This window comes from Bombus vancouverensis, chromosome 7, assembly GCF_051014615.1.
Source record: "Bombus vancouverensis nearcticus chromosome 7, iyBomVanc1_principal, whole genome shotgun sequence".
NCBI classification, from domain to species: domain Eukaryota; kingdom Metazoa; phylum Arthropoda; class Insecta; order Hymenoptera; family Apidae; genus Bombus; species Bombus vancouverensis.
Window position 1 is genome coordinate 11,659,022 of NC_134917.1, and position 22,366 is coordinate 11,681,387.

The 22,366-nt window shown below is 36.3% G+C and overlaps 1 protein-coding gene across 1 annotated transcript in view; it reads right to left on the reverse strand.

Moving 5' to 3' along the window:
- Nucleotides 1-22,366, reverse strand: part of Fife (regulating synaptic membrane exocytosis protein fife) — a 150,521-nt gene that overhangs the window by 85,128 nt on the left and 43,027 nt on the right. Inside the window, exons 2-3 of the mRNA XM_033338614.2 lie at nucleotides 12,076-12,443; nucleotides 3,564-3,672 (exon numbers count right to left, since the gene is read on the reverse strand). Of these exons, the coding sequence (XP_033194505.1) occupies nucleotides 3,564-3,672; nucleotides 12,076-12,114 (148 nt within the window). The 5' untranslated portion in view covers nucleotides 12,115-12,443. The remainder of the gene's footprint in view (nucleotides 1-3,563; nucleotides 3,673-12,075; nucleotides 12,444-22,366) is intronic.

The following is a 22,366-nucleotide window of genomic DNA, read 5'->3' on the forward strand; positions in this document are numbered from 1 at the left end:
ATTTATTAAACGTGGAAGAAGATGAACGCGTTACGTGAAAAGAGTTCGCCTATCGAGGACAAAGTAAATGAAGCAAAAAATTAGAAATATCGATATTTTTATCGCGGCATTTACCCGAATAATTGACGATAATCGATAAATACGATTAATTTATACCTTCCGTTCGCAAGTTACAAAACGACCGCGTAACATGAAACGTTAACCTTCGTTAACATGCAACGAAGAAGCGCTGCTACCAAAAAAAAAAAAAGGAAACATCGTTCTACGTAAGGAGAATCCGACATAGTCTGTGTTTCTTATTTTTGTCCGACTTTGCTCCATCGTAAAATCCGAAATAACGTTACAAGTTGCATTAAAACTCGTAATTCAAGGACCGATCGTATATGATGGCATCGTGAGAAGCAAAAGGAGAATCTCGCGAGAGCGAACTAGAGTGGAAGAAGAGAAACCTTGCCGTTTAATCGACGAGTTTTCCAACGAACCCGCGTCGTAAAGGTGAAAATAACGAAATGGCGGGAGGCCACGGGAACGGAGCGAAGAAGAATACGTCGTGTGGCAAAAGAAAACTGTCCTCGACAATGGGGTTGGACCTTATTTCATTTGGTAAATTCGATGAGAAAGACTGTAACGAAGAGAGCGAGCATCGCCGAAAAGTAGGTTAGCTAGTTGCGTCGAAGGAGACGAGGAACCTGTACGAAATTGCAAATATCTGTCGGGCTTCGGGAGCAAATTTTTCAATGGGATTCCTTTCTTCCCCTATACAAATTGAGTCGGGTATCTCGCGGGATCCGATATCGGTCTTTCCTCGATAATTTCTCGTTGAATTAACATTATTGCAACGCCCTCGGCAACTTGTTCCTTGTTATCATCTTTTCGTGCAATACGGTCGTTGGAGATATCGCGAGACGTTCCACCATTTGGTGGAGATAAGTAAAAAGTCTGAGAAGTAATTTCCTCGAAGGTAAAATAACCTTCGAACGAAGAAGATATCGAGATCCACTTTATATTTTTCTGGTTTTCAAAAACGAACGGAGAGCTGTTCGGCTGACATAGCTGCGTTTTCTCTCCAGTCGAATCATCGTGAATAATTTGTTGAAAGACACGACGAGATAAAAGATTTTGATCGATAGTTGCGCTATTAATATTGAATTTCTAATTAATTTCAGTAGGAGTATATAAATTACCATCGTTCGGAGTTTCAAAATGTAGTAAACGTGTCTCTGAAACTATTGACAGAGTTTCCGCAAGATTGACCTTTAACTCATTTCGTTGTTCGTCTTCGTCGAATAGAGTTTCAACCAGAATTTCTAATCTATTTTATTATCAAAAATACTTGCAATTATTTAACACGATATCGTAGCATGAAGGATTGACATAGCTATAATAACGATCGATGGCATCGTACGCAATCTATCAATAGATATACCCATCGTGTGATAAAGCAAAATTAACATCGCAAGCCTCTCTCAAGCGTACAAATATTTCTAAATGTTCCATAATATTCCAAAACATATGATGCATTCCTGCTGAAAGAATATGCAGACTACATCTTCCTACTAGCACTGTACATTTTCGAATATAAAGAATACCTGTCAACGAGTTTTAATAATCTCAAACGAGGGAATCTCTCTCGAATAAAAGCACTAAATAGAATAGATTGCGTAGAACGAAAATGACTAAAACATTCCTTTCATACGTAACGATCGTCTCTCTCTCTTTTTGGCTTTGAAAATCAGTCTATCAAAAAAGTATTCGGTTTATTCCATCTTGAAAGCGGCTGCAACTAGCGGTTACAGTAGCCAACCGCGCAAACTGACTGTTACAAAGCGTTGTCGACACATCGCGTTCATCGTGCGGAGGCACGTATCAGCGTTTCCTCCGTTCTAGAGAGTACAAATTCCGAAACTCTCATCGCACGTTGGAACAAAAGAAAGAACGCGGAGCCTGCGACCGCGGAAAACGGGAACAACGGCCATGAGCGGGCGGTGCATTCGCGACAGAAACTATGCGCATTCGAATTACAAATGCATCTCGCACGTCGGCCAACGCTGAATGAATTGTACTTGTCGGTCGTGTAATTTCGAGCAAATTACTCTGGCTTTGAACGAAACCGAAAAGAAAGGAGAAAAAAGAGAGGAGAAAGGCAAAAGGAAAAGGGAGAAACAAGTAGAGAAGAGGGAGAAGGGAGAAGAAACTCGCAAGGGGGAGAGGAAGCCCGTCGTTTCGCGATTGTCCCCGGGCTCTCACTTTCCCGCTCGACGCCACGTTTCTTTCTTTTTTCCACTCGTTTAAATGCGACCCGACAGTAATTAAGTAAAAAACGAGCACGCTATTTACGCGGATTTGTTTCGTTTGCGCGCGTTGGCCGCACGACGCGACGCAGCGTCTCGCTTCTCGTTGCTTTCGTTTCAACGAGAGACTCGTCGAAATATAGCTATTACAACGGAGATAACGAACCAGCGAGAAGAAGGCGTTACAGCGTAATGGCGATAGTTGCAGCCTCGAGCTCGTAAAACCAACCTGTTTTACGCGTATTGTCTTAGAAGAATTTTTAATTTATTCGTTGATCTCTGCTTAACTGTGTTTCGCTGACGGAGGAAAACAGCAAGTTGATTGCCGATTGTACGCGAATAATTCGCGCAATGCGCTCTATAAAAGTTTGATTATCTAAAATCTATTTTCCATATTAAACTTTTGTCATTTTTTTAGAATTCTCTTCGCCTAGTTTTCAACTACGTTGATATCACTCGTAATTGAACGTATCTCGAGGGTTTACCGTGAAGCGAGACTTTTTCAAATGAAAGTTCTAATCGATATTTCGATACATGGTGCTCGGTACGCTGCGCGTTACATTAACGAAGAGTAACCGATTTTCTCGATAGTACACGGTTATACGAGGAAAAAGATATTCGTGCGTTGAACAGATTGGAAAATAATTTACAAATTTCGTGTCGGGTAATTGGATTAGAAGAACTGGCGTTTCAAATGAACCATTGAAAGACGGTAATATCGTTGTTACGTCCGAAACACGCAACGACCATAAGGCGGGAAAACTCGTCATTATTTTCCATAAGACCGAAAATCTTGCCGTTAGAAAATGTGCGGCCTTGAGGTCCATGAAACACCGTTGCACCTAATATAACGTTACCCTCGTAATATCTCCCTGCACCTATTACATGTTACCTTCGTAATGATTCTTCGTCGTCCACTTCTGACAGCTTATCAATATCATTTACTCTCACGTAAGGCCGACTCTGTATAAATATTTATTATCTTCGTGCAACAGACAGTACAATTTTTATACGACCAACTATTTCCTACCACGCCTTTCAAATATTCGCAGTACGTGTCATCCAGTCGGAATTTTCTATATTAACGTGTAATAACGTATAATCTCCATTTGCGTGGGATGAAGATCTCATTCGAGAAAACAGCGTTTCGCACACACCAACGTAATATTATCATGTTGTTAGGGGAGGAAAAATAAGAAAGGAAAGCGTCGCGTTTTCTTCACAAAGACACGAAATTAGTCGTCTGGTTAAGAATACCAGCGTGAAACTTACCGTCTCGTATCACGCCGCTTCCCAGCTGCCTCCATTTGCTGAAGGTAGTGCCGCCTTCATCCGGCGTAACCGATCCGGTTGTTCCGGAATCTGGTTGCGTCGTCACCATCTACGACAGAAAATAGCATTCACCGTAAGGACAGCCTTTAAAACGAAGCTCGGTCGCCGCGAGTTGCACGACTCTCGCTGGATTATTATAGCCGCAGGTAGGTAATGAACGTAATCGAAGCTCTACCACTCGTAACAACGATAACTGCGAGGAACATGGTCGACTTCTAAGAACTTAGGATGCTTTCTCTTCCGTCGCGTGTCGCGATCTTCGTTACAAATATCGCTGGCTTGGTGGAATTTACGAGCGCGATGAACGGTTCTGTACGTGATATGATTTTTCAATTGCAACGGTATGGCAATACGGATACTTACGAAGTCTGTCTGTGAATAGAAGATAATTTTACACACCCATTCATAAGCATTAGGATATCTACGGTTCTCGTGCAGAACGTGATAATTAACCTGGATTTTCGGAGAAATGGAGGAGGTTATTTTCGCGTAAGATTATGAATCAAATCAAAAGCAGATAATACAGTAGTATAAATTTGGAAAATCTATTTACAGGAATTACAGGAAAACAGTAAATTATTAATTATATGCTGGCTGCACAGTGTTGAGTCAAAAGGACGTATCATATTTGCAACGTTCGCTCGAAGCAAAGCAATGCTGCCAGGTAGCGTAAAGTTAGTTTACACGTATGTGTATTAAATAACAAAACCGTATGTGCGTTGAAACCGAAAATATAGCGGTTTGTATTTCGGGCTTACGTGAAATCGATGCCTGGTTGTTAAATAGTGAAATACTGATTTTTCTCAAAACCATCGTTCGAACGGATTTGTCTATTTGAATTAACACGGTAGGATGTTTCGATAGAGAAAATTCGTAGTAAAGCACAGTGGCTATATTTATCACAGAATATTTATCAAAGTATTCGCATATTGATCCTAGAAAAGTTAAAGAAAGGTGAAAAACTGTCCACAGAATTCGAAACGTTAATGAACTTTCGAAAACCTTAAACATCGTAGGATTGATTAATTAGTTGTAATTGCAAATGTATTCAATTTCGCATCGTTTGACAGTACGTACTTTCATACGAGCCGTTTAATGCAAAAGTGATGTAAGTGAAGAAAGTTGATTACCGAATAATGAAGGGGCAAAGTAAAAATTTTGTAAAGCTTCGGGTTGGCGGTCCTCGCTTATTCTGCTATCCGCCGAGAAACTAACGAAGATATATTTCCGCGACTTCTGCGCAAAACAGAATGAAGGTTGCCCCAGCAAATAGGCAAAAGATTGACTTACACCACTTTTGCATTAAACGGCTCACATATACATACACAGTATATTCGCACATATCCTTATTTTCCACGAACGCGTCTTTTCATCAAGTTCTACGTTTCGTTCCCGTTGTTTCAAACTTTGTACGCTATTTTTCTACACACCATATGTCTGCCTATCTCGTATACCTGAAAGGATCAAACAATTCCAATCCGCCTCTGTATAAAGAAAAATACGTATCCAAAATAGAATCTGTAGATCGGCGAGAATATACATCGATCGATCAGTTAGAAATCAGCCCACGATTTCTTTTTATTCGTTGTTTATTAACGAAACCCAGTCTCGATTGGATAGCTCTTTCGCTCGATCGAAAATATCACACGCGAATGTACAAATAAAACGGCGACAGGCTGTTAGACGACTTCCTTCCCAGCATGGATATATCCCGAAGCGGCGAAAGCGTAGCCAGTTGAAAAGTCAAACACTCTGGCGACCTATATTTACAGTAACTTTTCCTCTGCCATTATCACGGCAAATAGAAAACGCTTATAAAGTATAGTCTAACACCACTGTCAAACGAAGGTTTGAACGGGAGGTCAATATTTTTGTCGACCTAACGATTATCTCGGGTTCGTGGACGTTCGTTCCTTTTTTAAGGTCGCACGATCCATGCGGAGATTGACTTCTTGACCCTCGATAACTCGATGGTATTCGCTGCATCGCGGTTGAATAAAATTGAACATCACACAGACCGAGAGCCAATCTAATAATCGGAATGTAAATCGTTTCTTTGGCATGTTATCAGCCATTTTCTTCCGCTCTTCGTTTCCATATCTCTCCGCCTGATCTTCGATTCTCTATCCCAAATATTCAGGTAGCATGTACGCTACGTCTCGTATACAGCGCCAGCCATAAATCGAACTGCGTCAGACGGAAAATACTTCCACTTGACTACGTGTTTATCCATCGTGTGTTTCTCATTTGTTTGTAAATATAAATACACGTACCCGTTCCATTGTCGACAGGAATTTTTTAGTAATTTTCGGTCGTGTTTCTTTAATCGGAGAAACGAATTCTAGGATAAATGAGATTTAAAGGGGCTGCCTCGTTTAAGAGATTGAAGAGAGCTGTCTCTTTCTGAAGATTAGTAACGATATTCCGTTAGCAAGGCAGAAGAGCGTAGCAAACGATAAACAAGAGTGAAATAATCGATAAATGGCACGAAACACAAAAAACAACTGCAGAAATACTGATTTAAAGAAAAAAATTTAAAGATTGGGAAGACAGATTCGAAGACAGACAAAAAGAAAACGTTTGACACATACGCGTGTAATAATATACGATGAATATTTTATATTTATTTTCATACGAAACACAGTCGTAATTTTAATCTGTTGAAGAAATTACTTCAAGAAAATCTCTACACCTTTTCTTTTGTATATCCGTGACCTGGAGACCGCCGTTACGAAGAGAATAGAATTTAGTGAAAGAAAAGAAAATTCGAAATGAGAAGAGATCCATATTGTTGTACCTTTGAATATAAATTGCGTTTTGCATTACAAAGTCTAAAAACAAAGGAGCTATAAGTAGATTTCTATTGCTGTCTCTTGTAGCCTTCAGCTAAAGCTACAAGGTTAATTAACTTTTTGGTAATATCCTTTGCTGTAAATATATGAACGTGCTCTCTATCATCCTTCTTCCTATTATATTGTAACACTATAATAGTGAGAATCTGGATCAGCATACATTAATACTTATTTCAATATATTTTTCCATTACAAATTCATCCACTCGTTCCTCTATCAGTCAACCTGAACACAGTCGTTGCATCACAATTCGACTATTCGCCGTTCTTTTTCTTCCTTTCCTGTTTTCTGCGAGTAATTAATGTTTATAATCGAAGTCCTGCTGCACTATTACGAAAGCCTGTAACACGTGTTCCATGATCTTGAACAACGTGATTACAATGGATCGTACTGTACACTGGTCTCTGATACATGCATACAAATTCACAGAGGCGGAACGCCAGCGTGTTCTGTCCTTCGCCCTTCGATCCACGAACAGAATAGAACGCAGGCTCGGCTTTTGGGAGGATTCCAAAGAGGCCAAGAGGAACGCGCACTATCGTAATCCGAGTGAGCGATGGAATCCCGGAATGCAAATTCAACGGGGAATATTAAACGGCCGATATTCTACAGTGGCCTTCTGGTAATGCACAGCCGACGCTCGGCTCGGCCATATGGCGTGCCACGAGCTTTTGTTAGGCGGCCGGAAAACGAAAATGCGGTCAAACCGTGACCGAATCGAAACGTGTATACATACTGCGTGCATATGTCGAATAACGCGGGTTCGCGCGTTTCTCTACGCTACCGAAGTAGTACGAGTCGCTAAATGGCGCGGCCTTTCGCGCTGACGATTTCAATCGACAAAATTTTTATGCATCCCATTGTAACGCTTGCACTTTTTTGTCCTTTTTCGAAATTGCGTGGCCGTACTAAAGCACGTGTATGAATTGTTAACGAGAAAATTGTAGGATGAATGGACTTCACAGGAGATCGAAAATCGGACTACCTTTGAACGATTTGGCGGTACAAAGTGGATATAGGCGGACTTTTCTAAGAGTAACAGACGTCGAAATGAATATTGTGCTTGCGGTCTTGTCGCTAGTTTTAAAATTAGTTTATATTAGTTTATTTTAAAATTAGTTTTAAAATTGGTTTATATTAGTTTATTTTAAAATTAGTTTCAAAATTAGTTTAAAAGATTATGATTTATGTGCTTTTATTATCGAAATGGCGAGAGTATTTAAATTCACGGCTGATAATACAGAACGAAAGTAACGAGTAAAATCTTCTATTTACAGAGGCTAAATTCTTTTCTACAAGGAGATAGATATGTCTCTTGATAAATGTAAATTGCAATCGTAAATTAATATGTCAACGTGCAAATGATAAATTTTATAAAGTGAGAAATTCTCAAGTTATTCTCTTTTATTACTTTTTATCAGAACTAATCGCAAATTAAATATTTTCCTCTGCCGCTTCAAAATCACGTGCAAATATTTTCTTGGTTCCATACATTTTCCGGTTTCTATAATTAAAAGAAACAAGAAGATAAGGGAAGATTCTTAAAAATTGATTAAATTTCCATCGTATTTATTACAAGAAGAAACATTGAAAAATGTATTTGTATATTAAACCGATAAGTACATCTGCCGATCTTTTGACATTTGCAAAAGAACGGGCGAAATAGCGGGGAAGCAAATTGTGCGTGAAACGCAATTCATTAGCGTTGGATCCATGACAAATTCAACGCAACCCTCGTGAATCTTTAGCGAAACAAGCCGTTGCTTCGTGAAACTCAATCTGGAAATCCACGGTTTTGATCAAACAAACCCGGATATCAGTTACTAACACAAAGCACCGCTTTTGTTGAGATTGCTCCCATTCGTTCGGCCAAAATTCCTTTATTCAATTTATTTGTTGCTCTCTCCCGGTACAACCAGACGGATCTAACAAGTGGAAACTATTAGAGAACCACTTATTCCGAAATTAAACGGCTTTATCTCCTTCCAAACACATTAAACATAGCGCAAAAACGTTACTATGAAGCGCGATTTACATTTTCTTTTCGTAAATGGAGAATCAGCTTACAAACGATAAAGATTAAACAGTAGATTTTTCTCTTTCCTTCTGTAAGCTATTTTGAACGATGTTTCATACAGTGGTGGATTCTCTTGGATAGATAACAACAAACTGTGGTCCATTAGTAGAATTAAAGAGTCTCTTTGACTGCACGAAAGTAAAGTCTGTAGAAGGAATTAGGGTCAAAAAGTGGGAGACGTGCAGGTATTTGTAAGATATCTCCAATTGTCCATAAACCCATTGTAATACGAGATTTCTACGGTTGCGACCAATTAGGTCAATCAGAGGCAGCAATGGAGAATGCTTTAATCGAAGATTCTACGTGCAATCATAGAATGATAGATGGAAATCGACGTACTGCGTTGTTATTGCCGTTCCGTTTGGTCACGTACATTTGAGAATTCACTTTTGCTCGTTGCTCTCAGATAAAACGAAGCAACTAAAGGACAAACTAAAAAAACTCTATTGGCTCACGGGCCGACGCTCCAAACTAAACATATAGAATAAAATTACCCTCTACAAGACCGTAATAAAACCTGTCTGGACCTACGGAATCCAACTATGGGGAACAGCAAGTAACTTCAACATCGAAATACTACAACGCTTCCAATCGAAAACGCTAAGATCCTTAATAGACGCATCTTGGTATGTTACCAACGAAACCATCCATCGCGACCTCAAGATACCCACAGTCAAAGAGGAAATAGCAAAATATAGCGACAGATATAGCAAAAGAGTCAACAAACACCGAAACCCCCTAATCACTGGACTACTTGATACGACGGACCAGATTCGCAGGCTGAAGAGGCACTACTCGCTAGACCTAAACGCTAGATTCATTTAGTTATCCAAATTAAGCATATGCACTTACGTATAATACTTATAAATTATACCTATCTATAATAAGAATTAACTTATTGTAAATAAACAGCTATGTCACTGTGCCACGCCAGAAAAATTACTGAAAATTCTCAACGCGAGAATTGATTGTAATTTCAACAAATAAATAAAAAAAAAAACTTTTGCTCGGCTCAGTAGTACACACAAACATACAGATATTAACTTGAGACAATTAACGAATAATTAATTTTATTATCTTGTATTATTTTTTTGGGCGCGTATCGTCCAAGTATTAATTCGTTTCAGATATAAATAAAAGCATACAATAGAAATTCGTTTAATTAAAACGTTCATCGTATTTTATATGAATTGTTCGAAACTGGAAAATCGATTCGGAAACATATAGGAAATTATTTTACTTGATAAATCAGTACACAAACAATCGACATGAACAAAGAATAATAAAGGTGTATTGTCTGCTTTCAGCAGATGACTTTTGAATTTTATGATAGATAAACAAGATAGTTAAACAATTACCTGTTACATTTATGCCATCGATATTTTAGAAATTATTCATGCACACGAGTTATATATAAACAGACGACTGCCCGAAGTTCTACGTTATTAAATATACAATATTTATTTCATTCCTGATATTTTATTCATTCTCCAGACGCGAGATGTTTCAATTTATTCATCTAATCTGCTATTGACTTTATAAAGCTATTATTGCAGCACAATAACGTGGTATAAAATAGGATATCAGCATCGTATTTTTCCACCAGCCGTATATTCAGCATTATTAAAGCCATTTTTATACATGGTAATATGAGAAGCTAATTGAAGAATTTAGAAGAGTTTATAACAGTCATAAAAATGGATTAAATTTCTAATTAAGACTGTGACTAAAGTTCAAACTAATAAATTTTGCGAAAATTAGTCCTCTCACAGGAATATACAATGATACGTTTTTATTCGCCAAACTACCATGCCAGGAGTAATAAAATTTAATTCCTACTTTTAATTCCAACATTTGCAATTAATTTCTGTGAAAAGTTACGCTCTTCTAAAACACACAACATAAATTTACGCACACAGACAACTTTATTATGCAAATAGTCATAACTTTTTGATACGAGCGAACGATATTATAAAGCAAACGATACCCTGTATTGTTCGAAAGATTTCCAGAGGAACATTCGTTACTCGATATTGTCTGCATTATCTCCCTCCTGTAAATCGAATGTCAACTTTTCGTCGTATCATTCACCAACAGGTATAAAGATCCAACGCGAAACATTTTTCATCGCAAGGAGTTTTCCTCCCGGGCCTTTCTTCCCCAAGTACCCAATCCAACCGTCTACTCAGCGAAACGAATCTCTGAGTTATTTATGCAGTAGCCTCTTTTCCTTTCCTCGCCTTTTATCGCCAGAGACAAAATCAAATAGAAATTTTCACCGTCTCAATGCCACTGTAGCAACGTCGCGAAAGTACAAAGGATTAATAATTTTTAAAAGTCTAAATTGACAATGAGAAGGCAGATGTGCACTTCATTCGCGTCTCTTCGTCAATACGAGTCTATCGTTGTAGCTCAAAAACGTTCGATTCGTTCTATGTAAATTCCACCCTGTCCAACATATCGATCGTCAAAAACTTTCCAAACTTTCCAAACATTTGAATTTATTATCCCCCTTGACGAAAGCCAAGACTCCTTGGTAGCTTGGTAGTTCAGCTTGGTAGCGTGTCGTATCATACTTTTTACGCATCTCCAAACGTTTCGGCTGACATTTCTTACGATTTTCCTAATACTCTCTACTACTCTTTATTAGAAATTCGGTAGCATCGATGGACTTTATTATATTTCTAGCAGGTAAATACCTAAGAAATTCAAGCTACGGGGAGTATCATCTCAGCTTGTTCGTAGAGTGACAAAATCTGACGCGACATGTAACAAATTTGATGTTAAGGAAGAACGTCCCCAAAGGCCGTGCTGGCCCTAGGAAATATAATCCAGCCGTCTCGATCTTGACACGATCTTGAAATAATGCCATTTAGCTCGTACTCGAGGCGTACAGCCAGTATTATAGAGGAATATAATTCATTGTCAGTCGGTCCTAACTCACGTCAGATTGCGGTGATGCAAAGAAATAAGGCCATGTTGAAGCTCGGTCGTGTGTGTAGACGTTGTAAATCTGACGGGATCGGCTTCTAAAGAACGGGAACGTTATGGATGAAATGCTAACTGTTTGCTTGAGAATGTGTGCCTGTCTGTTTTACGTTGCTTCTGGATCACCTCCAAAGACTTTCGTAAATTGCCACCATCAATATATTTTATTCGCTTGACAAAAAAAGCGCAATAAAACTGTCTCTTTTTATTGCCGTTTTTTATCCTACCCATTTTATTAAATTTATTTATCAGCTTCTCGAGTCTCCTCGATTTAATTTAATTCGGAAGAAAAATTGTTGGAGCCAAGAAAGTGCATACCATGCAAATGACAGAAATATATGAAATAGTTAAAATAGTGTAATACTCCGACAATACTCGTGACATTTAATATCGCATTTAATACGCGAAAGAAATTTTTTCTTCAGATTCCGCTTCTTTAATTGTATTCATGCAGATGTGAATTTGTATAAGAATTATCGTATAGAAATGATAATACCAAATAGTATTAATTAAGAGGGAGAATATAAATGATTACCTTTTTGACGAAGGATACCACGTTCGCAGGTATCATCATGAATGTAGTGGCGTAGCCTGTCTTCGATAGGCAGAAACGGAGGAAATACTCTTTCTTTTAGCTCCCTGTTGCGCCTTCTTTGGCGTTCTGGTTTCCGGCTCGGGTTACCGGCATAAAGTTGTTCTCGTGCTAGATATCCGCTATGTTCTTCGCCCTCGTTTCACAATAAGTTGTCAATGTACCAAAAACAAGATTGCTCCAACCAAAATCGATAGAATGTCGAGCCACTTGGCTCACCCTTTTGCCAAAAAGACATTCCCATGAACTTTGACTTGTTTTACACCGGGTATCATGGAAAATCTCCCTCGGGAAATGGAACTGCAAATGATCTGAAATAAATACGATATTTTATGTTAAACACAGTAGCACACATGTAGTCAGGCTTATTTCTATCGTAGTAACTAAGATCATACTAATTGAGAAATTTAATAACAGAATCGATCGACTGAAATCCACCGATTAATAAATTGATCAAATTAAAAGCTGTTAATGTTCGCTCATGAAACTTCTCGATGCAAAGAGACACAAATGTTTCTCTGTTTTTAATCTATCCTTGACCTATGCTTCAAATAATAGCGGATTAATCTGCGATGATACTTCTAGCATTGGAGAAGAAATTGTGATACTTTTAATGGTAATTAGAATCCTATCTTTAGGCAGTAAAGGTTGAAATTGTTTGAAATACATGTAACATTCGAGAAATAATCGAATTAATATGGTATTATTTAATTTAATATTGTTTCACTACTATATTGGGTACTTTAATGAAAACTTCACGACTAGATATATTGATAGCGCTGTATTTTATGTAACTTTATACTTTACGCTATTTTATGTTTAACATTCATTGAAACCCCATTTTACGTATAGCGAATACTTTTACTGACATCTACGTCGGAAATTGGATACTGTTTAAATATTTAGAATTAATGATTTTATTACTATTTTGTGATGACTGGAATTAATACCGATATCTTTATAATCTACGAAAAAAATATTATCCTCTTCCGAGTCTAATGAACATAGTAAATCTATTACTGAAATCAATGTAGCGATTACATAGCTCGTAATATCCTTAATCTTGCTTATATGCAAATATGCTTGGCTAGGTATATCTATATTTGTGCAATAATTTTTTATATTTCGATCATCGTGTGTAAACGGAAAAATATCTATATTCATATACCTATCGTTGTATTAATCGTTACGACTTACTGTAGTGATCGTAATAACAATGAAATATAAGTACGTTCGATAAAACGTTAACTTTAATGGAAATAACGTCATTGCTTTAATCGCGTGATTAAGTAAACAACAACGTCGTCACTATATTTATCAACATAATAATATCGTGAAATTTAAAATGTTGCTACTTAGAGAAAGTCGTGTGCAGAACTAACACAAAGTCACTTTACCCTCTACCATCAAGTAAACATACGAAACTATTTCACTTTAGGTTCAAACATTAATTAAGTCTATGATAAGCACTCCCTATCCGCGTCGAAAGTGACTGTTTAATAATTTACGTTGATACTGTACTGTCATCCGAGATACTTCATTCGTGCATAGTGGCATAATCACCGATGTGTCCTGAAACGACAATATTTTAACTCACTTAAGTGCTTTTAATACGCGGAATACAGTTTCTAAAATATTACAGTAGTTTCCCGTATACTTGCTGTTATTCAAAGAAGTTCACTTAAATCAACATTTTACAGAGAATTATTCTAAAAAAAAAAAAAAAAAATCAGGTCTACTTAGAATTTCGACATTTTTTCCTACCCAGTTAATTATCATTAAAGTGTACGAACGCGTTATTTTTTAATTGGTAAAGCTACCTCTGTACCAGAAATCTAAATTAATTATTTAAATTGCTACACAAGTTTATTCCGAGTTCAGTAAAATAAAGTTTATTTCTTAGTTATAAAATTATATCTCAGATTTTATGACGAAACGTTACGTTCATTTCAAAAGTTCATCTATTCGCGTTACGTAATAATACCTAATTGCTTTCGGTCGTAGTTAAATAGCTTAGAATTAGGATTACCTAATTCTAATTATACAATCGATCGTCTATAAATTCAGCTGTGTTCCCGAGTTTCGAATGCAACGAACAAAATTCATAAAACACAGGATAATCGCAATCTGTGTATTCTCTCAGTAGGTACGTGACACAGAACAATTTCGTGTAAAGTGAAATTCGTATTTATTTTTTACTATCGATACCAGAGCAGTGAGATATCAGACACGCATAATCGCTGTACCATGAACCATTGAATGTTTAAAACAAAGATATATAGCGTACTTCGCATTCTCTTGGCGCATTTCATGCAAATCTATATTGTTTAACGACACTGAGAAAGACGAAAAGTACGATTATCTCTACAAAGTAACCAAATATAAGCGACTCGATGCCGAAACATCAAAAAGAAGGAAAGAGTAGTACTATGTCTGAAATTGGTATAAGGCTGCAAGAGCACAGAGAACGAATTTGATGTACGTTTAGACGAGTTGAAGATATTGGAAATCGGAGCAAAGAATGGAAGATCGAAATTCAGTAGCTTACGTAGCTTTCTTTGCGATAAACGGATGTTAAGCTGGCTTTGGAATACGTTTATTGGTACTTTCGCCATTGTCAGTCCAACCGTTTCGACATTTCTGGTATTACAGTAATTTATAATATATATTTAATGTATATATAACTCATTATATGCGTGTAAAATTATTATTATTATTTAATTTAACCATTATTTAATTTAACCATTTATTGATATGCGGTTAATTTACAATTTCAATATTATGAAACCATAATTATAAATTGTACAGCAGATATTTTTAATTTTCCTTTTTTTTTTTTTTTTTTTTGACATTGAAGACAATTAATTGCTTCGATCATCTTGGGAGCCTTAAACTTAATAGATCTATAACGTTATAAACATCGAAAAATATATTGTATTTTTATTGTTTGAATCCTTTGTATCGTTTGCGAGGTAAGGATGACGAATAGGTACTTTATAAAAGCAGAGCCGGAAAGGATCACTTTGTACGGAAGGAAAGCTTTCGATATCTTCAAGTTATATTTCTATTCAGGAGGAATCGCGCTACGTGTTTAGCGAAGATTGCAGAGTTATCGTGTGTTATAAATTGTAGGAATCTGAGTGAAGAATCAATGTGGAACCGAAACGATTCAATTACACTTTGAGGAATGACCATTCAGGTATATTTAATCAATTCCGTAAAGTATCAGATTACATTGCGATGAAATGAGAGGATCGTGTTTTACGAGTACATAAAAGTGCTCTAAAGAGCGGAAAAATAAAACAATTTCTATCAACAACCGCGGCAATCACGTTTTTAGAACGCCGAATCGTAAAATGTTTTTACCACTAAATTTCTGCGTGTTTAAATGGAAAAACATTTCTACAGTATCACAATATAGATAAATTATTGATGATAACAACAAACATAATAATGAGATTAAGAAATATTAAACAATAAAGAAACAAGCGAAGATCGAAGAAAATTATCTATAATTTTATACAATAATCATTTTTATACAAATATATTTATATGCATGATCGATACGTTTTTTGTTTCTCCGTAATCTATACAAAAGTTTTACGATACTCGTGTCATAATGAAAATTCTTAGAATATCTCCATGTGTAAATCATCGATTTTGTCAATACTAATGCTGACATATACATTAAATTATACGTCATTCGATATCCTGCCTAATGAAATCCTTTTGTGTTTCCTACCGTGTCACAGCTATAGGTTGTCCGATTTGCGTGCAACGTTTCGTACATGACTATACGTATACATTAAACATGAATATTTAATAATAATTTGAACAGTCAAAAACAATTTGTCATTTACGTGACATAATTGCACGTGGTCGTAATTCAATGGCCAGAAGCTGTACGTTTTCCTCCATCAACATCATTGTTCACCCTTATTGATCTCGATAATTAATTTTGAGCGGCGTTCAGCTTCTTGCTTCGGAACATGGAGAAAACGAATTCCACGGAGCACGCAGCGTAAGTAAGGAATTGCTAAGGAGTTGGAGCTCCTTCGTTGGGATCAGTACGAGATAAACTAATATGTGCCGGACCATTATGAGCGTCATGCTTGAAATTCCACACCGCCTCCGTTTCCACCTTTATCCGGCTTCTTTCTCCCTTAGGAAGACGTCGAATCCTATCTACGCCTTTTATCCTGCTCCCTCCTCTTCCTTCGCCCCATAAAACATTTAGCGCAGAATTTTACGCAATCTTGTTTGCACCTTCGGTTAATTTGAAAGCCGGAGTACGAGTTTCGTTAATCTTGGTCTTGTAACGAGAACAAAAACGGAATAACAATATTGTATATGGGTAGCGATACTTAATTGAAAACGAACATGGTATTAACACAATGAACGTTATATTTTAGTTCGTTATGATCTTACTTCGTTAATTTCGTTCGTTACGCTTATATTCTCGCGATTAATTGCTGTCTATTCGTTCCTCTGTTAATACTTAAATTTAATAGCCTCTGCGTCACGTTTAAAGCACCGACATCGTTATTTTCAGAGCGCGATGTTTCCTTGTATTTGTTTTTTCAAAAATACACAAACAGCCTTAAATTCGTTAAAACTATAACAAACTTTTCTCCATTATTATTCTCTTTCCATTGAAAATCAACGTACGGCTCGAGTATTCTTGAAAGCCGGTATTTTTTAATCACGACGAAAATGACCAGAATTTTTCGAGCTCCAGCATCTCCCTAAATTTTTACGCAAATTTCGCCGCATCCAAGTTTTATTTCGCCCTGATATCGATTCGTGGCCGCGCCGTCTAAAGTATCTCGTCTGCCATCGAAATTTTTATCGATACTCCGGAAAGTTTCGTCGACGAGAAGGCAACCACGTCGAGAAGAAAATTCCACCAACCCTCGTCTCGTCTCGTCTCGCTTGCGGATCGAGCTATGTCCGCCGATGAATCCGTCGAATATTCTGACGAATGCTTCGAATGTATGGATTTACATTGGGCTTGGAGGCTGAATAAATTACCAAGAGTATATCAGACAGACAGTGCAGATGTTACAAAAGACGAGGTCGTTGGAAACTACGAAAATCCGAATAGAGGCTTACTTCTATACCCTCTCAGGCATAAAATCAACTCGGTGAGAGTATTCAGTATGTCGATTACGTTCCCGAAACGACACTCGAGCGCGAGAGTGTGGTCGATCCTCTCTAATATCTTCAGCTTTAATATTTTTGTTCTGATTCGAAGGAAGAGTTTCGAAGATTACGTTTACGGTTACGGTTTTCGGTGTTTCAGCCGATGCGTTTGAACGATCGGATCTCTCGTTTTTAAGTCACGGAATACTTTGTCGTTGAGAGTAATTTAGTTAAAAATCTTCTTAGTTAAATTCAGTTAGAAATGCAGCAAGAATTAAGTAAACGTGCACGTATGTTGTAACAATTTATAGTATTTCGTTAAATTCATTGGACGCTGTTGTCTTTTCCTTCTAAATGATCCTTAATAATTTAATAATAGATAACGCAGATTTGGTCAAGATCAGAATACAATTTTTTGACGACAGATGCTTTAAACTGATAACAGTTTTAGTAACTGTCAAAGGACGAACATTATTTGCGTACATTGAAAGTGACTAACAGTTTACTGCCATCGCAACTACTTCATTCGGGAGACAGAATAGTGCCATAACCATCAATGTATCCTCAAGAGGCAATATTTTATCCTAGTTAAATGCTTTTAGCACGACATATAATTTCTTGATTATTGAGCAAGCGTCTAGCAAATTTACTCGACTTATTATTAACGAAGAAAATGTTCTTTTACAAATTACGATACGATATTGTTTGTACTTTCGCAAATTTCGAACTTTCTTAGTGATTATAAAAAAGAAAGAAGAGTCATATCTCAAAAAAAATGTTTTCCACGAGCTTTAACAATTTACAATCCATAAAACATTTTTACGCGATATTTTGTTACAGTCGTCCAACAATTCCAGTACATTTTACATAGCGAAACTTTGTAAAACCAAATGTTTTATTCCGAAAAGAAATACGTTATAAAGTTTGTAAATTTATTACATGTACGTATAAATTATCTTTATGAATTTAGAAAATAATTATATATTTTCACCGAGTTATTTTCAGACTGATAACCAATCTCGTGTATTTTCACATATATTTTTACACTGTTTCCCCGAAAAATCTATCTGCCGTGTGAATGTAAAATCTAGAACCAGACATACGCAATAATTTCTTTTTTTTATCACTATTTTTTTCGATGCAAAAAGATACAAGACAAAATTGTTACTGGTGTTGCACTGGTATCGATCTAATACAAACAGTTTATACTGATACAACTCTTCCATCGAATGATACAATCTGTTATATACAGCTTCGCTTTTTATTATCAGAAAAAAAAAGAATACAAGACAAGATATTTTCATTAAGGTAAATTTTGATATCGACGCAACTATTGCATCCAACAGTACAAATTGTGTTTCGTTTAATCGGAACAATGGTCGTGTCTCTTTAAACCATAAAAAAAATCGGTCTCTCGATCTTGATAAAAAGAAAAAATTTCCTTCCTCTACGCTTTTGTGACACGGGCTTTCCCGCCCCTTGGATCAATGTCTTTCTATCGCGGAGGTGAATCTACTTATCTCGGGGTTATCACGGTATAGAAGTAGAACCTTATAACCAAGTCTCCGACACAGAAAATCATCAAAGATCGTGTTATTAATGGCGAAGCGCCATAAAATGAAGTTGCATGGAGGAACAACGGCGTTCAATATCGATAATGTAATAACATAAATGGAATTCGAACCGTAGCTAAACGAATCCGATCGCGATATTTAAATCAATTTCTTTTCAAATGGATATCCGAGCCCTTTTGTTCGAATGGAAAAAACCTGCTGACTTTTACGATAATCGTACGACCTACACGGATATTTAAAACGAGATATGAAATTGGTTCATCAGATATATTTAATAACAGTGCCGTACAATAGAAAATTTCTCAATGATCTTTCGATAAAACGAATTTTCAAAAATATTTCAAATAGTATTGTCTGCATACTATTGTGTCGTACAATATGCCGATAATATTTCTGTTTAAATGGAATTAATGTTTCCTATTTATGTAGTAATCATTGAGAATTTCCGACAATACATTTTTCGCTTTATTCGCTTTATTTGTTTCAAAAAAGTAGGGGCAACATATGGTTAACGCACTGTTAGCGCTCAATGCATTAAACGATTCTAGAGATATTTATTTTATATGAAAAACAGCATATACTCTCTACCTATATATGTATTTTGTTAATAATTTAATTATAATACTGTACATTAAATTGTATTCGATTAAATTTTGAGCTACGCTCTTTGCTTTTCTTTTCAACAATAACACTAACTATAACAAATAACGTAGGAAGATAAATTTAATGAAAATAATCGCAAAAAAGGGAAGAACGTGATAGGGACTTATCTGTAGAATTTTGCTAAAACCGATAAGAAAAAAAGAAGAAAAAAGAGGTCAGAGGTCGAGGACACAGGTATAAAGTAACAAGACGGATTTTTTAATCCTTTTAACGTGAAAGAAGAAGGCTTATAACTGTTCTCAATTGATGTTTCTTGAGACCAATCGTGATAAATTGCAGTTGGAAGATCGACGTACCGTGAATCGAGCTCTAGCTTGTACACAGGGATTACATTGCTCACAAAGAGAAGACAAATCTTTTTCATTTTCTTCTTACCAAAGGTTGTTAAAGTATCCTAGCCCGACCATAGTAATCGGGAAAGTAATTCTATCTTGCATCGTGCTATTCAAACTTGAAAATTGTTTTCGTTCATTTAAAAGATAATAATTGTATCAATAAAATTGTATTGCGCGCGTTGGAATTTTGAACCAACGTATTTGTTAATCCTTCTTTTATGCTCGAATCTCTATAATTCAATATTGTGTATTTAGATTGATTGAATTTTTTCATATTGTGATTCGCCGGATCCTATTTTATTTATTTCTATATAAATTGATCACTGTAACGTTACTAACGCAAATGCAATTCGTTCGTACTTATTAATTTCCTTCGTTTATAAGCGTAATGCGAGTACGATAATAAGAAGAATTACAAATCGGGGACTGTCTTACTTGATATGGAAATAACGATCGTATCTCCCTATTGATTAACAATATCGATAGTTTCACCGTGATCGTTTTCAATTCTCGAAAATCTGTTTCACCGCTTCAGTCTGATTTTGGTGAAGGAAAAAGGGTCACTTTAGATTTTACTGCTCAAGAGGGTATTTTTCAAGAAGAAGAAAATCGATTGCAAACACTTGGACGATATCCCTCGCCAGACATTCAACAATGCTTTCCCGTCGTCTTGATGCTTTGAAACTATGTAGTTGGCGGCTACCCAAGTACCGACTGTTACTACTTGTTGCGGATGTCCAACGCGCTACTACTTACTACACTAAGGATCGCCCTTGTTTTATCGATGTTTTCGCCTGCGTCTATGGGACAAATGGGACGCCCCGTGGCTTTCGACATTACCCTGCCCCTAATGTCATCTTCTTTTCGCCAAGGAAGGTACAAAGCAGATTCTTCTAGTTCAGAAATATCCGATAATCGTCGTGTTTCCATCAACACCTTCGAACTTCCGCTGCCTAAATGCAGTAACATCGGAACGATATCGATAACGTCTCTCGTCGTATCACATTTCACCTCAATTTTCTTTCTTGGAAGAAATGAATTTCTCTACGATAACGCGTCGATTTATCTGGATGCTAATTCTCGTGGGATACGCTCATAAAGCTTATGAAATAGAATTATGAAAAATATAAAACTTATCGTTCTAAGCTAGTTTGCAGGAACTATATTATGCAGTGAAAACTATAGAAGTATAAAGCCACGGAGAAGATATATAGAAGCTAGAATCTCGTATAATAGAGGTGAGAGATACTATAAATGAAATGTCACGAAAGTTGTGCTTTATTTCCTAGGAAGCTCGCTAAAGACGCAATTATTTTTGTTTTATTCGACTTTCTTCGCGTTATCGTGATTGTTACAATATAGATATGCAACATTTAAATCTCATATGATCGTCATAACCGAGCAAGTTTAACCATTTGACTACAAACGAGTGTGATCATGCTCTTAACACATTCGCAGGGAATGATACCATTTTGCGGTCATGCTTGCTTAAATAGACGCACGGACGACACATTCTCATTTGTTTCATGGTTTGTTCGTTAATATTTCCACGGCACATTAACGTTATAGAGATACTTAGAATTAGAGGAAGATTTAGTGCGAAATTAATGTTTCGTTTATTTTTAGCATTTACATAGCGAATGTAATGATATTTCAAATGATGTGTAAAATAACGTTGAAAGTGAAGATAAGAAACTGATGATATTTTAAATTATATGTATGGTATATATGAAAAACAATATTGAAGCAATGTCCAACGAATTCGCAGATTATCTAAAGATATACGAGTGTAATTCTGCGATGTAGATATTCTATCAAGATAATACTTAACAATTATCAAGTAAATTTAGAAGCAGAAATTAGAAGTAGAGATATACAGGGTGGTTGGTAACTGGTGGTACAAGCGAAAAGGGGGTGATTCTACGCGAAAAAAGAAGTCGAAAATATAAAATAAAAATTTTTTTTTTAATTTTTTTTTTAATTTTTCCGTAAGATCCGTTATAACATACCGCACGCGTACCGAACGAAAATTCAAAGTCGATTTTCTCGAAAACAAAGCCTCAAACGAAAAATTTTTATTGTATATTTTCGACTTCTTTTTTCGCGTAGAATCACCCCCTTTGCGCGTGTACCACCAGTTACCAACCACCCTGTAGAAGTTAGCCTCGCTCGAAAATAAGTAGAAGAATATTAATAGTTTCCGACGATACTGGAAGTATTAAATCTTACTATAAACGAAGGAACGTATAATTTGTAACTACTACAGGTACTAATTAATCGTAGAATTTATAAAACAACGTTGATCGGTTAATATGTTATAGAATAATTCAATTCCATAGATAAATATGTTCTATCTTTGACTACTATCATCGCAATTTCCAAAGCTAACGATAAGTAGATTCTTCATACGTAACGAATGTAAAGAATTATCGTGGCCTGAAAATTAGTCTGAAAATGAACTTTAAGACTGTTGTATGACACATGTAAAAGCAGCTAAGAATAATAAATAAACTATAAATA